The following is a 16,054-nucleotide window of genomic DNA, read 5'->3' as shown; positions in this document are numbered from 1 at the left end:
TCTCTTTTTGCTAGTTGTAACTACAAACGAAATTGATTAGCCTCTGTTAAATCTGAAAATTAAATATCAAAAACGACTTCGCAAAAATACAAGCAGTGCCGATGCATTTATAATATCCTAATATATATCATAAATAATTAGTACTTTTTTAATTACTGAATATGAAACGTTTGTCGTACGGAGAGAAATTCACTCTCCAAACCCAAGTTATGGAAAAATTGCTAATCGATTAAATTCAGCGTATTATTCGATTGCTTAATCATAAAGTTTCATGTATTGACTAGTTTTTCATTCCCTAAAAGTCTTGTTCGTTCAAATAATACCAAAGAAAGTTTTGCTTCAATGATCATACATTGAATTTCCCCTTCTCACTTCTTTATACTGTTCCATATACAGTCCTGTAACCAAAATTACGAAACAACGTCTCCTTGTTTTGCTCACTTACTAGGGTTTGTTTTTTGTTGTTTTTGTTTTTGTTTGTTTGTTTGTTTTTTTATTTTACGTTACCTAGTCATTTACAACAACTTGAGTTTTTAATAAACGAAGTCTTTTATTCCCTTTCTCACTATTTTGTCCCTATCTGATATTTGCCACATTTTTTTTGTTGTTTTGTTTTTTGTTTTCATTTAGAGCGTAGCGGACCTTCCGTCAGAATATTGGCAAATACAAAGGCTTGTCAGGTTTCTAAAGGTGAGGAAATTACGCATGCGTACTGAGCCCACCAATAAGAATCTGACGTAATTACAATTTACAATTATTGGTTACTCCACACACCAGTGTAATTAAAATGATCTTTAGGGCGTTTGCAATCGAGTGTTGAAAGTAATTAGCGTGTGCTTTGGTGATTGGTTAGTAAGACTCGCGCCATTTTCTCAATCAATGAGAGTCTGGAGCGGGAAAAATCAAAACCAACAGTGACTTCCTGGCAACGCGTTTTCCCGCGTTTGGTGTCTATTAGATATATTTTCTTTAAATTCTGATTGGTTCATTTGCACTGGATGGGTCTGTTGTGATTGGCCAGAGTAGTTACTTTGGTTTTGGTTTTACGACACTGAAATGAAAACCGCTCTATCGCACGTGTGTGTTCGTAATTGACGCTTTATTTTCTTCAGATTGGTAACCAGGTCGCCGCGGTTATTACACTATGTGGTCTGACAGACTTCAACTTAACACAGGAGATGACCCAGATGGCCATCAGAGATGTGAATGGGCTTACTGTGCTCGTCAATATTCTTCGAACTGGCCACGTTAACTGTCAGGTATGAAGCAAATAGGTTTAAAATCGGTTGTTAATTATCCAGGGCCCAGTTGTTCAAAGCCCGATTAAGCTAATCCTGGATTAACGTAAACTTTGATTCGAGTTTAATTGCTAATCAACAAAGATTCTTCCAAAAGATTTTCGGCCCTCAGTTTTGACGTCTTAGACTTTTCTTTACCGTTAGCTTGAAATTAGCCTTTAAACGCATTTTAACGAGCGACGATGAAAACCTCAATTAACTTTTAATCGTGGATTAGCGTTAATCGGCTTTCGAACAACCCGGCCCTGGACTATAATTAACGCTAATTCATTACTTCTTCTCTGCCTATAGATTGGTGCCTTGAAAGTTCTTCAACAGTTGACTTTAAACAGCAAATACAATAGACGAGCGGTGATTAACATGGGAGGTAATTCTTAACTTGATCAAAACTTTTCTGACAACAACACTAGTTATTGCATTAAAATAGTCTGCGAGATATGTGCCTAATATCAGTTTGAAATTTTATACAGCTTATATAAAAAATAACCCACATCAAACTGAGGAAACCTAATCACTTCTCATAATCTAATTTCCTGCTTTACAAATGGCACAGGATTTGGCTTTTAGTTCTGTTCATTTCTTAATTCACTGATTCAATTCGTTCAGGCGTTTCCTATTATTCATTTCTTTATTCATAAATTTTTTCAAACAGCCTTGAATCTTCCATTCCTTTCTTCCTTTGTTCATTGATTGATCGGTTGATTGGTTGATTGATTGATTGATTGATTGATTGGTTGATTGATTGATTGATTGGTTGATTGATTGATTGATTGATTGATTGGTTGATTGATTGATTGATTGATTGATTGATTGATTGATTGATTGATTGATTGATTGATTGATTGATTGATTGATTGATTGATTGATTGATTGATTGATTGATTGTTCTGTTTAACTTGCATCAGTGTTACTATATCTTATGATAACATTTCAGGAGTCCAGATCCTCGTGGATCTAATCACCGATGCGCCAAAGGAGGTGCAAGGTTTAGCTGCAGCAAATCTGGCTAATATGGCCAAGTCCAGCCTGGGGAGAAATATTCTGAAAAGATATGACGGAATACAAAAACTGGTGAGAGTTATTCATTTAGATTAGTCACGATCTGAACAAAAGTCGCTTGTTTTTTCTGGAGCTAAAGGGTGGCGGGGAGCGATCGTCCAAATGAGAGTAGGCTGCACTGTTCTTGGTGAAACTGACTGACTTTTCGACAACCGCAGCGGCGGAAGTAATTTACTACATACTGGTAATAATCTTAATCTGTATATACCAATTTATAATATTTACTATAATTTTTAGTGTAATTGTATTCGGGCGTTATTTTCTTTATAAAGTTTCTTAGTTAGTGTTGTTGTTCTTTTTGTTGTTGTTGTTGTTGTTTGGATAAATTCATGTTTTGAGGGAGAAACATAGGAACATACCGTGATAGGAAGTGGGGCATGCATGCTATAAAAGCATGTGAGATGAGGAGCCAGGGTCAAAATCATCAGTTAAGTAAAGGGCAGTGGGGCAGTAGGGCAGTAGGGCAGTAGAGCCCAACATTCCAAAGCGGGAATGAGTCGAGTAAGGCATCTGATTGGCTGAAAGGAAAGCGCTTAACAAATCATTGCCGTAAATCACTATTTCTTCCGTTTTTATGTTGATTGTATTATTTGATTTACTAAGGGAATGTTATGCATTTTAAAATTGTCAAAATTTAGGTTGATCTTCTAAACTACGAAGACGGGAAAGACAATCACGGAAGGCGTTCACACGGACCAGATTTAGAAGTCGCCCGCAATGCTGCACTGGCTCTTTGGAGTTGCAGTAAGAGCACGCGCAGTAGGTTTGTAACGTCACTTAATTTTGCTTTGTTAGAGGAGTTATCTAGTGACTGATAACTAGATCACAGTGGTACTAGAGATTTGTCACGTTAGTTCAACCTTTTTAGACGATTCTGTCGCCCTTCGTCGGCGTTGTGTTACATTCAAGTTACGCTATGTCTCTCTGTCTTCGATGATTCAGTCATGCTGTTACACTCTTTTAGACAATACTGTCACGCTGTCTCCTCGTTTATGTTACTCTGTCACTCCGTCAAACCCTTTTGAACGATTTTGTCATTCTATGCCTCTCTTTGTTATGTTACACTCTTTTAGACTATCCTTTTTACACTTTTCCACATTGATTTAATGATTGTTCTATTACGTCTTGATCATACCATCACTCGCCTATGTTCATTGATTAAAGTAATTTAATCCGTGGCATAATAAATGGTAAAGATTCTCGTGTTTTCTTAATCAAACTATACAAACTAAACCAAAATGTAAAGAGCCACTCTGGCGTCCTTTAAGCAGTTTAAGATGTACTCACACTGTACTCAATATGGCTGTTTTGCCTTAGGTCTGCTATTTACAAGGCTGGTAGTGTACCTTTACTCGCAAAACTCATCAAGCTCGACAAAGAAGAGTTTCTAATTCCCATTGTAGGACTTGCACAAGAATGCGCAGTGGAGGTAGGCTAACACGGAGTGATATTAGGTCCCCCTGCGTACCACAAACATTCACAGTGACGCTTACAACAGTCAGTGCGGCTTGTTCCTTTCTGGTATAAACATCTGAGAGCGTAAAAACACCAAGTAAACATGCAACGAAATTATAACTGTAAGAAAAGTAACAAAGCGATTCCAAATAGTATTTTTATGCACAGCTTCAATGTCTTTATCTTAAAGGGGTACCTATCTACGAATGGTGACCCTTTTGAGATTGGGGCGATTTTTGCTAAGGAGGTACTTAATAACTAGCACCAATTCAAAAGCAGCGCGCATTAGAAGGAAGGCGATAAACTTAATTGAATCAAATCATAACGGTTCTTGCATCGTTTTTCAGACTTTATACTGGGAAGGGATGTAACTGCCACAGAATGGCTACGTGTTTCAAGAATATTTTGATTTCTTATATTATGTGAATCCTGCCTAAAACAGACGCAGTTTAGATGACGAGATCTGACTTTTGATTTAGGAAACTAAATATGTCTGCCCAAAAGTGAAAGACAGACACTAGTTGCCTGTTTGTGAAAGGTATTTGACATTGGAGAATGCCTACCTGTCCGTGTTAGAGAGGTAATATTAGGGAGCTTAAGCACAGACGTTTTTAAGCCACGGACAGCGACCGGAAATTGAATTTTTCCCTTTTTGGAGCGTTTTCATGCCAGAGTTCGTGTTTGTAGCGTCAAGCCACAGTCATCAACAAGAGCTTTTCCTGTCCGTGGTTAGGAGCAAAACCACGCCAAAAAAGGAAACATTCTACTTTCGGTTGCCGTCCGTGGTTCACGAACGTCTGTGCTTAAGCTCCCTATTGTCTTGAGACTATTGTCCGCCTTAGAGTTATCTATCTGATACAGAAGTCGATAAAATGAAGGCTGAGGTACGACAGAGAAAGATATTGAATGTTTAGTTTAGGCAGCAGGTATATCTTAGAAAGGTGCCGTTATGAGACTGAGAGGGTTAACTGCGCTTCAGATTCCTAAAATCTTATGGAAAACGTTATGTGTTTACCCATGGTGAGTGAAGACCTAATTTTTTTTAATCGCCAGACTCGTTTCAGGCAAGCGTTCTACAAGGAGAATATGATAACAGCGATTGTCCGTCGACTTCAAACTGAGAATGAGGAGCTTCAGGGCTACTGCGCAAACGCCATATTCAAGGTAATAAAATCGTCTCCGATAAGGATCGATTCCCAAATTGTCTTGTTAATAATATTTGGATCACATCGCCATACAAATGTTATTAAATAAACTTGGCTTGCTGAAAAAAGGTTTGGATATTATAACTTTCAGCGTGACGATTTTTCTAAGATTTATCTTTTACCATTTAAAGCTACAAAAGAAACAAAATTAGTTATGTTCCAATACAAAATGATTCACCATATCTTATTTACTAACTCATTATTGTACAAACTGAAAAAAGTCTCGTCTCCGCACTGTCCGTTCTGCCCAGCAACACACCAAACTGTTACACACCTGTTTGTCAGTTGAATGCGTGCAAGCGTCAATCTTTTGGTCTGAATTTCAAAATTGGATTTTGCAATTATGCAACCTTCAGTTAGTTCTTTCCCCCCAAGACGTTATGTATGGAATCATTCGCCAACTGAACCCACCATGTTTAGCCCTCAATCATCTAATAATACTTGGAAAGTATTTCCTCTACGTTAATGCGTTAAATAACGAAAAATCATCTCTTATTGACTTTAAAATATTAGTGCAGGATAAGATACAATTAGAAAAATACATAGCGGTCACCTCAGGCCAACAGAAACTTTTCTTTGCTAAATGGCAGAATTTTGCACATTTTTGTTGATTGTATATATAAGATCGTTTTCTGTAAATTTCCTGTATCTTAATTTATGTAGTATTTGTAAACTTTGTTTTGTGTGTTGTAAACGTAACATTGTAATACTATGCAATATTTCTGTTATATTACTATGTAATATTTTGTTAACGATGTAATATGATGTAATATTAGATGTAATATTACTATCAATACCTTTATGTTAGTATTGTAAAATGTATTATTGCAAATATCCTTTGAAAAGAAACAAAATAAAGATGATTAAAAAATAAATAAATAAATAAATAAAAAAACTTGGCTTGTTAATGCCCAGTGAAGGAAACATTTCAAGACATAAAAGGGAATAAACTATAAACTTTTTTTCCAGTTTTCTAGGTCAGCTATATTACTCTAAGTTGAATTGCAAAACAGTGACTGTAATTTTTACATGACTCCGTCATACGAAAACGCGTACCGTCTTCGAGCGAAAGGTTTGGATTGCGTTGGGAACACGCGCTTTTGGCACTTCGCCTCTTGCTTCCATCTCCGAAAATTTCAAGAGAAAATACGCTTGTTGTCCTGTCTCAAAAAATTAATACCAGGGGATGATTAATGAAGTTCTGCTTGTGAACATGAATGAATACGTCGGAGTCATCTTAGCCTGGAAGACAAAAGTCATGTACCCGACCTCTGGTGTTCTATGCTGCAGGGCTTTTCTTCAAAATTTAAATTTATGGCAATTGTCTGTTCTTTTTCATTGATGCCAATTACCACACTGTAAAATTATTATTCCCTCAGTGTTTCGCGCTCAATAATACACCGCCATTTTATTGCAGTGTGGGGAGGATGAACAGACTAGAAAGGCGGTCTATGACTGTGGAGGCCTTAACACGCTTGTCTCTCTTCTTTCTCGCCGAGACAACAAAAAGCTGTTGGCTGCTGCTACCGGTGCTATTTGGAAATGTGCAATTAGTGAATACAATGTAAAAAGGTAAGTACGTTCGCACGTACACTGGAAGGGTAGTAGATTCTTGATTACATGTACGCACGCGCAAGGAAAATCAAAGGAAGCTTGAAAAACGGGATTCAAGAGGATTCGAGATGGGTTAAAGTAGTACACGAGCCAGAGAATAACTCGTCCATTTATTTCTCATTTCTTTTTCGCAAGCTCGTTTATTATAGCATTTATACGTTTTGCCTGGTGACAATTCATCTAGTAGAAGACATGTACAAGATACAGTATTCAAATGAATTGAAATTACTTGGGTTTTTCGGGGGTTTTTTTCTTTCAGGCTTATGGAATCCCAAGTTTTGGAAACACTTGTTAAACTGCTTCAGAATGAGGAAGAGGAAGAGGAACTTCCAGAACAAGTATGTACTAGAAGCATCCTGCCAAACGCCAACTTTATTCCGTCCATCTAAGAAACAAAAGAGTAAAATGGATTAACAATCTATATATCTGTAGTAAAACTGCATGGGCGACAAACCTAAAATCTTTATGTCACAACATCAGCTGACCCTCTCCAAATAATCGTAATGAACATTGGCACAGGAAAGTACGACTGACCAGTTATTTAAACCATCTACGTTAAGCCCCGTCTACACGAGCAATTTTTATATGGCAATTTTTATGTGGCAAATTTTATTTGCCCGTGGATGATGAGAAATGACCAATTTTTATGTGACAACTGCATTTGGTGAAAAGTTGGCGTGTTAGTTTTTATGTGGCAAATAAAAATTGCCACATAAAAAACGTGTCCGTGTAGACGAGATGCCACATAACATGTGACAATTTTTTCAACGTCTGGCCCGTCTTCTGACTTTCGCCATCTTGCTTTTTGCCTTTCCATGGTCATCTCCGCTGTGCGAAATTATTACTGACGCAAATTAACAACAAATATTAGTCGAGCCATCTACACGGGCAAATAAAAATTGCCACATACAGTTACCACATAAAAATTGCTCGTGTAGACGGGGCTTTACACTTTTACTCATTCCTGCCAAGATGTAAGGCTTCTTGATGATGATGAAGATGATGATAATAATGACGATGACGGTAAAATCTTTAATGAGGAAGCCTACACCACCAAGTGGTTTACAAAAGTGTCCTCAATTGATACTTGAACTAAATTAAAGTAGGGCCTACACTAAAATTAAAGTAATTATCAATAGATAAGAATAAATTGAGAAAAAAAGATAAAGTTAGATTAATTACATGTTAAAATTCATGCTAAATATATACTGGGAATAGTACTACGGATTAAAATATGTCTTTGGACAATTAAGCCACGCTTAAATGCAGCTGTATGGTAGGTGTCTCTCTTAGAGCTAGGGCATTCCATACTTATGTATACTCATTCACTCACTTCTGATCTGATGAAGGTTCAACTCCATATTGTTGGGGCGATTGGAGAAATTGCTAAACATCCCAAGGGTCCCTTGGAAGTGCTGAGATGCAAAGGCTGCCAGACACTGGTGGACATCTTGAATATTCCAAATGAGGAACTCACTGGTACAGCGGCTAGAGCCATTGCAGCATGCGCTGTGAACAGTGCTTGTCGAGCGTAAGTACTTTCAGAAAGTATTTAACAGTACTTCCTTGCTTTTATCATAATTCCGTATTATAGCTATATTATTTAACAAACAGATTCCATCTGGCACTGCTTGTGAACACTGAATTACAACGACAGATGACGTCAAAACAAGAAGCCTGGCTGTATTCTAATCACAAACTCCTCTTGACCAATCAAAAAGCGAATTTTACACAGTCCATTGTATAAAGGGATCGGCTTAGTCTGGTCTGGTCTATTCTAGACTGGTGTAGTCGTATCTGGTTTTAGTATATACAACACAAGTGAATAGTACTTTTCGCGCGCACTGATTGGCTAGCTCGGAGGTGATTAGCCAAGTACTATTCACCTCCGAGCAGCCGAAGAGAAACAAGATGGCTTCCCGTTTCGCCACGGTTACTTAAGAGGAAATTATTTCGATAAAGGAGGCGGCTGTTAAAAATAAAAATACATAAAAGGCAACAAAGTTTGGTTTGACGGCATTAAAAGTGGTAAGCTATTTAATATTTTCAATCTCATATTCTAAGGCGTAAAATGAAAATACAATCCCTTGTTTACGAAAAATATAATGCCGATCACTAAAATTACAATGAAAACAATGCAACGTCTAATATTTTTCAGCATGATTTCAACAACAAGACGAGTTTCACAGAAAAATTGAAGAAATGACACTGTAGGAACTAAACAAGTGTCTCCAAAAGTTTTATTTGTCTGCAAGAAAGCGAAACGGAACTTTCTACAATAAGAAATCGCTTACCGCGTGGGGCGCGAGATTTTAAAATTTCATACCATTTGTCGGTATACTGATTATCAGAAATAAAATAATTTTTTGGTCCGCTAGTTGTTAAGCTTGTTGCTAAAACAATTATTCACTTCAGTGTCGGTGAAAGTGATGGATATTTACCTCGCCGCTTCGCGGCTCGGTAAATATCCATCACTATTCACCCCACTTCGGTGAACTGAATTGTTAATTAACTAAGCAAGTCTCTTCTTGTCCGAGTTTGGCTATGCTAGGGTTCTCTAGTCTATTCTAGTCTGGGCTAGTCTGGTCTGGTCCAAATCCAGTTTGGTATACAATGGCCAAATCAACCCTAAACTAATTGCAGATTGGCCAAGCCTATCTAGTCTAAGACTATTGGTGGCCTTAAACTACAATGATAACCTGCTACACAGGTTTACCCAGCATGGTCCCAATCAGTTCCAAAATCGCCACCTGCTGGGGACTCCTTTCCTAAAACTCCTGGAAAGTATTTTTCAAATCTGTCTCTTATTGACTGGTGGTATAGTTTTAACTTTCGTGCAAACTAGTAGCCCAATGTGAATTTCTTCATCTTGTAAAGTTTTAACCTTTTTTATCTTTCACAATTATTTGAAAACGAATGTCTGCGAATGAACATTGAGCCACTAAAATAGTTCTTCCCGGTCCGAAATACTTTCGGAGACATTTTATTGTTTTGTTGCAGAGTGTTCAACAGGCTGGAAGGTCTACGACTACTATGGTCCCTGATGAAATCTAGAAACAACAAGGCAAGTTAGCTATATTTCCACATAGGATCACTCAGTGTCATGATCCGTTATGTGAAAGGAACAAAGTAAACCGGGGAGTAAAAGCAAGATAAAACGTACCATGTGAAAATATGGTTGGCCGGCGAGGACTCGAACCCCGGGTCCCTGGGACCAACCCCCTCCCACCCCCTCCCCCTCCTAATTTTTTAGACCAAAACTGAAGCGGTCGAGATGCCAAGATATTTCAGGAAGAGAAGCAGATCGCCTCCCTCTCCCCCTCCACCCCCCCCCCCCCCCTCCCCTCACGCAGTTACCTGAAAGTGTGGATCCGCTACTAGAAAGCATTAAAAGTGGTGGTTTTCGAGATCGTGAAAGTGCTAGAATAGAGAACAACAACAACAACAACAACAATATTTATCAACTCACACTTTAACTAGTTACAGAGGATCGTTATATACATCACAGGTTAATTAAAGAGAATAATAACAAAAGTAATTTAGGTAAATGAAGCCTAGACGCTAAATGAGCCCGTAAGGTTTTCGAGTTATCCTCTAGTAACTATTTACAGAGCTAAGTGTTGTGACCAATATTTTCTCTTTTGCTTTCCATCTACTATCCAGGTAGTTTCCGGTGCAGCATGGGCAGTATACAGACTGATACAGGATACACCAGTATGCAATTTGATTTGTATTTATTCCCTGATCAAAACTTTAATCCACCTCACGGACAAGATGGCGGCTGTACATCTTACCACAATACCTTGCGAACCTTACACAGCCAATTGGCACATAGAAAGCATTTTTTTGTGAAATTCGTCCCTTTACTAACAAAATTATGTATGCTGGGTTTGGAGTTTTAACAACCAAATAAATTGCGAAAAAAACCGTGGACGAAGATCCTGCTAGTAGTCAACGTTGGATCCCAGGAGAGATCTAATCGGCTAAACTTGATAAAAGTAAATATGAGAAGTCAAACGTATCGCAAAGCCGATACAACGGGTAAATGTATTATAAAGCATTATTTCGGCTGGCCAGGCCAGCCTTCTTCAGGTTTGTTTGAAGTTTATAGAAATTTTTTGGTGCATTTTATGAGCGTGTTTGGGGTTTTCGTACGCTAAGAATCATGGGTAAATCTACCAGTTGCCATCTTTTACGATACGGTGGGTTGGCTCACTTTATATTTCTAGGTTAATTTAAGGAAGGAAATCCAGAGATGCCGTTTATGCTAACATTTCACACACTTTTTGCGTAAATGATTAAGCCATTCACATCTTTACACCAGGAGTGGAAATCACTTGGTAGGTGAATGATCTAAAAGCCGCACACAGAACAAATTTGACTCTTATCCGCAACTTTTCAAACTGCTCTTTCTCTCGCGGTTGGGTCATTTAATTTCAGCTTCACATAATCAATACGCCAAAATCAATGCAAGGCAACGTGGTTCAATTTATACGCATGAGATAAAGAGGAATATATTTTATCCACAGGAGGCCTGGGAAACGGCCCGATCTTTTGTTGGGGGCCTGGATCTGACCGTTCGTCTACTTAAATCTGATGACTTGGAAGTAAGTACGACTTCTTCGCTAAATCTCTTTCAGTTATCAAAGTGTCCACTAGCAGGATTTCCAGAAAGAAATAATGGAGAATTCAAACCATTCAAACTTCGCTTACTGTGTTCGTCTGGTTTAAGAGGTGTTGTTAAAAAATGCAATACGGTCATTCACGAATACACTAACCAGTTACACTTTTGGTCAGGTTCTCACCAGCGCATGCGCTGTGATATCAATCGTTGCCTGTGATCGGGAGAACTTAGGAGTCATCACGGATTATGGTGTTGTCCCTCACCTGGCACGCCTCACGCACAAGGTACGACTATAACAAGTAATCTGTAAAGAAAGCAAGGCTTATTTCACGGTCAGGGAAGTATATGCTTCTCTGACCGTCAAATCAGCCTTGCTCTTTTTTAGATTATTTTTTTCTTAATTTTTTTGCTGATAAGATCCTTCACCACAGGATCCAGTACTTGCATTTTGTCGCGGTGGTCCTTGCAAACACAGTTAATTACTGTTTTTTTACGATTTTAACACCTGGTAGTTTTTGCTGTTTTTCATAAGGTTCAGCGCACGTTAAGTTTCAAGCCGCCGAGTCTTAGCCACTGCAGAGTAGAATCTCCATAACAAGACCCCTCGTTATCTCATTGAATTCAAATGCTTGCTAAAACTGTCTTAACCGACATCACTACCTCTACTACCACGACTAGTGGCAACCTTTTCTTTATTTGTCTCGTCGTCATCATCCTCATCATCATTTTTATCATTATCATCATCGTCATCATCATCATCATCACCATGTCGTTTCTCTTCCACCTGAGGATTACTTTGTCTCCAAATGTCTTGAATGTTTCACATTGAAATAAAATATTTCCTTTCTCATAAAATTTGTGAAACGTTCGATCCGGGCTATTTCTACATTGTTAACCTACCGTAACATCATCATCATCATCATCATTATAATCGAACTTTGTTGCTTTATTATTCAGACTGACATCCTCCTGAGGCGAAACCTGGCCGAAGCCATCGCCATGTGTAGCAAGTGGGGCAACAACGCCAAGCGCTTCTGTGACGAAGGAGCTGTCAAGCCTATGGTGGAGTACCTAGGGTCACATGACATTATTGTACAGCGGTCAGCAATGCGGGCTCTTGAACAGCTCGGCAAGAGTCCTGAAAGCTGTATCATAATGCACCGCGGTGGTGTTGTCAAGGTAACTGTCAGATGTGCTGTCATTCCACCGTCAGATTGAAAATTAAATTTTTTTGTCAAATTTTCTGAGATCAGCAGATCTCGTTATGCATTCAACATTTTGAACAGATCATTTTCTTTTCTTTCTTGATCTATGAAGCGAGCAATCCATGCAATTTCAGTAGTGTTGACTTACCTTAGAGCGCAGTCCGTTTACATGCAGGGAAAACAACGCGCCCAAAAGTAGAGGATAATTTTACTTTTAATACGAAAGGTATTCTAGAGCAGATGCATATGGGATAAGACGAAGCTAAAACGCCAGATACAAAGGATGTTAAAAATATTTGGTTTGTAGCTTCGTTTTGGGGTGGACAGGTGAAAACGAAGTCTTTTTTAAAACGGTGATGGAAATAGCATCGTACGACATCGCTTCCGATCCAAATCCGAGCATCTACACATGCGCAACTCAGGTCCCAGTCGTTTTCATCGGTTTCGTGTGTTTTAGTATGGACAGGTGGAAACAGGAGTAGAAAAGATACGGAAACGCTAGCGTGAACAAAAATATTCTGCTGCGTTTTCAACGAGATGAAAGCGGACACTTTTTAAACGCATTGCTGTGCATGGAAGGGCCCTAATAGACACATGCATTCTATTGTTTTTATTTTGCAGCTGTTAATGGAGATGATCGGCTCGGAAGATGCCGGATTACAAGAGGCCGCTGCAGGGTGCTTATTAAACATGAGGCAGCTTGCGATGGCCAATGAACTAGCGAGACAGGAGCGATGGAAAAGTGATTCGGACTCGAACTGAATTAAGATTCCCTGTTAAACTCTTTTGCTGTCACGACGCAATGTGTCTTTGAATGTTCTGTAAATGAAACATGCTTTTACAAATTTTCGTGGAGGCGTGGTAGTGTAGTGCTTTTCCGCGTCAGCGTTTCAATCGTTTCAAGACGCTCGTCGTGAGACTAATCTTTACCTTTAGGGTATTGAACTCTGTTTGACCATGACTTGCATGCGTTTGTAATGGTGACCGGGTTTCACTTTGATCGAGCGCATAATTATTGCATTGACACGTCATCCCAGCTCTAGATGGTGTAAGTTGGTTGCCAGTACCAAAGTGACAACTTTATTCTTTGATTCTTTGTTCTTTTATTTAGTGAACCAATGAAATGCAACATATTTCCGTAACACTTTTTTAGTGCTATCGCTCTTAACAAAGAATAAAACAGTCTGTAGATGTAAGATTACTTGATGTTGGTTTTATATCTGTTTTTCGTGGGTCGAAGCTGTTATCAGACACGGAGCACAATACATAATTACCACTACCCTGTTGCAAACATAACTCCCAAAATCTTCCCAAACAGTAAAAAGCTACACCCTGTTTCAGTCCAAGAAGCAAAATAGCGTTAAAGTCCTCTCCCCTCCCCCACGACGCTAAAATCCTTCGTCTTAGAATTTGAGGGGAATGGAACTGAGCAAAGAAATTGTACAATCGTAACTCGGAGATAATTGCAGATCCCTGGTCTGTACAACAAGCCATGGAATATTGAGAAATAGCTAAAAATTTTTTCGCCAAGATTTTTACGAAAGGATCGAGACACGCGTGATTATAACAATTATCTGGAGAGCTCGGGGATTTTATTACAGGTCCCTATTCACGGAGAATTTAAGTAACGGACGAAGCAATGGCAATGAAAACGCCGCAAATTGATAGGTTTAATCGGAGGAAAACCAATCGCTCTATAGATAAAGATAGAAAAAATCGTTTATTAGACATCATACCTCGCAGTCGTACAACTGAATTACGTACAATATACAAAACAAAAAGAAAAGTTTAATTGCAATAAAAATATTTGAAATTTAAAATTTAGAATAAATTACAATGAGGTTTTACTTTGCGTTGCTAATAATAAAAGATTTCCTAAAACGATCAGTGCGACAGACTGAAATGTCAAAACATTTCTTATTTCTCAAACGCTGAGCGTAAGAGCTGCCCATAGGGGGTAGCAGGCTAGCCAGCTTGTGCTGATCTTCCTTGCTTACAATATCGTTAGATAATTTGACAGACAGAGATTCACGTCTGTCAAAGAGTGCATTTTAAATTTTGGAACATTTCTTTGCCGTCTACTGCAAAACAGCAACGTGAAATGACCAAATTCAAGGTTTTGTAGAGAACATGAACACAAAACCATGATTTTTTTTCATTCTCTTTCTTAACTTGAACGCCACTCCTACCAATTTGATCCCTAGGTAGTCCGTGTCTACAGCAGTTGAACAACAAATAATCGCCAAGAAGTGTAAATGAAATAATGTTATATTTTCAGGTGACGATTTCGTTGGCGTTGTCGTCGTAGCTGTTTAAGGGGCCGTTTACGTGGACGGAGGAAGATCGTAGCACAACGAAGATCGTAGAAGGCGGATCCGTCTTAACAACAACAACAACAAGACTTTATTACCTGAATTAAAAAAAAAAGTTATAAATACATTTCTTACCGGCTCCCTAAAATAACTAAGAAGCTAGGAAGTTCCTAGCACCACGTAAACTACCTTCGCTCGGAAGATCCTAGTACTGGGGATAAGCAAAGCAAACATGGACGCAGCCGGGCGTTCAGCTGCTAAAAGGTCGAGAATTTTGTCTTACTTTCCTTCTCCACGTGGTAACCACAACGACCGAAATTTCTACGTGAAAACCAAACGAAATGTCTTTTTGCCGTCTAGGATCTTCCTCCCTCGAAGTAAAATGTTCCCTGATTTTTTTTTTTTTAATTGTGAAGGTGCTAACGTAGAGGATCAAGAACGGGCATACAACGTAAGTAGCTTTGGAAGGAAGAGTCCAGAAATAGGCTCGGTCTAGGGATCTAAACCCGTAGACCGAACAGAACAACGACGAAGCAGATCAGTTTTCACCGAGAAACATCTTAGAGCAGTAGAATGAGTGGAAAGCAGCAGTATACATAAAAAGTCCCTGGATTTTGAAAAATCTTCCATGTGGTTCACAGAACAAGTTTTTCGAAACATCAGGAGTAGCTATGGGATGCCTGTCAAGGTGGTACGAATAGTCTGCGTACCAGGCCCATGAAAAAATAGAGCGCGAGAGAGAACGGCCGCGCGCGTGCCCCGCACCCTATATTTCTCATGTCTGCTATACGCAGGCTACGTACGGTGTGAGTGATGGCAGGTACACAAAGTACGAGGGGTTCGAATGTACTGTTATCGATGACAATGAGACATCGGACTGGATCGCGAACAAGACTGGGGTGAAGCAGATTAATAAACACCAAAACCTTGCCATGCGCACCGTATTGCAGGTCGTTACCTTGGCAATTCAACAACATGCAGTTCTCCTGGTGAGAGAACTCCGGTGACTCAGTGCTGAATATCTCACCCCTCCCCCCCCCCCCCCCCCCAAATTACAATAAGACGCTGTTTTTTTGGCAAGTAGGGATGTTTTGTCAGACTTTTTCAGAACATCTTACATTGAGAATGATGATTATTCTAGAAAGTGACGCAGGCATACTCGGAAAAAAGAAATCCGAGTGCTCCTATCAGGAGTCGAACCTAAGACCTTCCGATTACTAGTTCGGATGCTCTACCACTGAGCTACAGGAGACTCGTGGGAGCTAAGGCCATTAAACTAGGT

At 39.0% G+C, this 16,054-nt stretch overlaps 1 protein-coding gene across 4 annotated transcripts in view; it reads left to right on the top strand.

Annotated features, from left to right (window-relative positions):
- Positions 1–13,612, top strand: part of LOC146484862 (outer dynein arm-docking complex subunit 2-like) — a 23,845-nt gene extending 10,233 nt beyond the window's left edge. For 3 of the 4 annotated variants that reach the window (XM_085104323.1, XM_085104322.1, XM_085104320.1), the window contains 16 exons: positions 631–690; positions 1,113–1,259; positions 1,590–1,665; positions 2,233–2,369; positions 2,996–3,120; positions 3,675–3,786; positions 4,866–4,976; positions 6,435–6,589; positions 6,891–6,969; positions 7,981–8,162; positions 9,632–9,695; positions 10,295–10,345; positions 11,161–11,238; positions 11,429–11,539; positions 12,213–12,434; positions 13,082–13,612. In XM_085104323.1, the coding sequence (XP_084960449.1) occupies positions 631–690; positions 1,113–1,259; positions 1,590–1,665; positions 2,233–2,369; positions 2,996–3,120; positions 3,675–3,786; positions 4,866–4,976; positions 6,435–6,589; positions 6,891–6,969; positions 7,981–8,162; positions 9,632–9,695; positions 10,295–10,345; positions 11,161–11,238; positions 11,429–11,539; positions 12,213–12,434; positions 13,082–13,222 (1,851 nt within the window). In that variant the 3' untranslated portion in view covers positions 13,223–13,612. Of the gene's footprint in view, positions 1–630; positions 691–1,112; positions 1,260–1,589; positions 1,666–2,232; positions 2,370–2,995; positions 3,121–3,674; positions 3,787–4,865; positions 4,977–6,434; positions 6,590–6,890; positions 6,970–7,980; positions 8,163–9,631; positions 9,700–10,294; positions 10,346–11,160; positions 11,239–11,428; positions 11,540–12,212; positions 12,435–13,081 lie in introns of all 4 variants that reach the window. The other variant, XM_085104321.1, reaches the window with a different exon arrangement.
- Positions 13,613–16,054: the final 2,442 nt, after the last annotated feature.

Source organism: Pavona decussata, unplaced genomic scaffold, assembly GCF_977016875.1.
Source record: "Pavona decussata unplaced genomic scaffold, jaPavDecu1.1 SCAFFOLD_29, whole genome shotgun sequence".
NCBI lineage: Eukaryota > Metazoa > Cnidaria > Anthozoa > Scleractinia > Agariciidae > Pavona > Pavona decussata.
The sequence above is the reverse complement of the archived record's forward strand: the minus strand, read 5'-3'. Positions and strand labels throughout refer to the sequence as shown.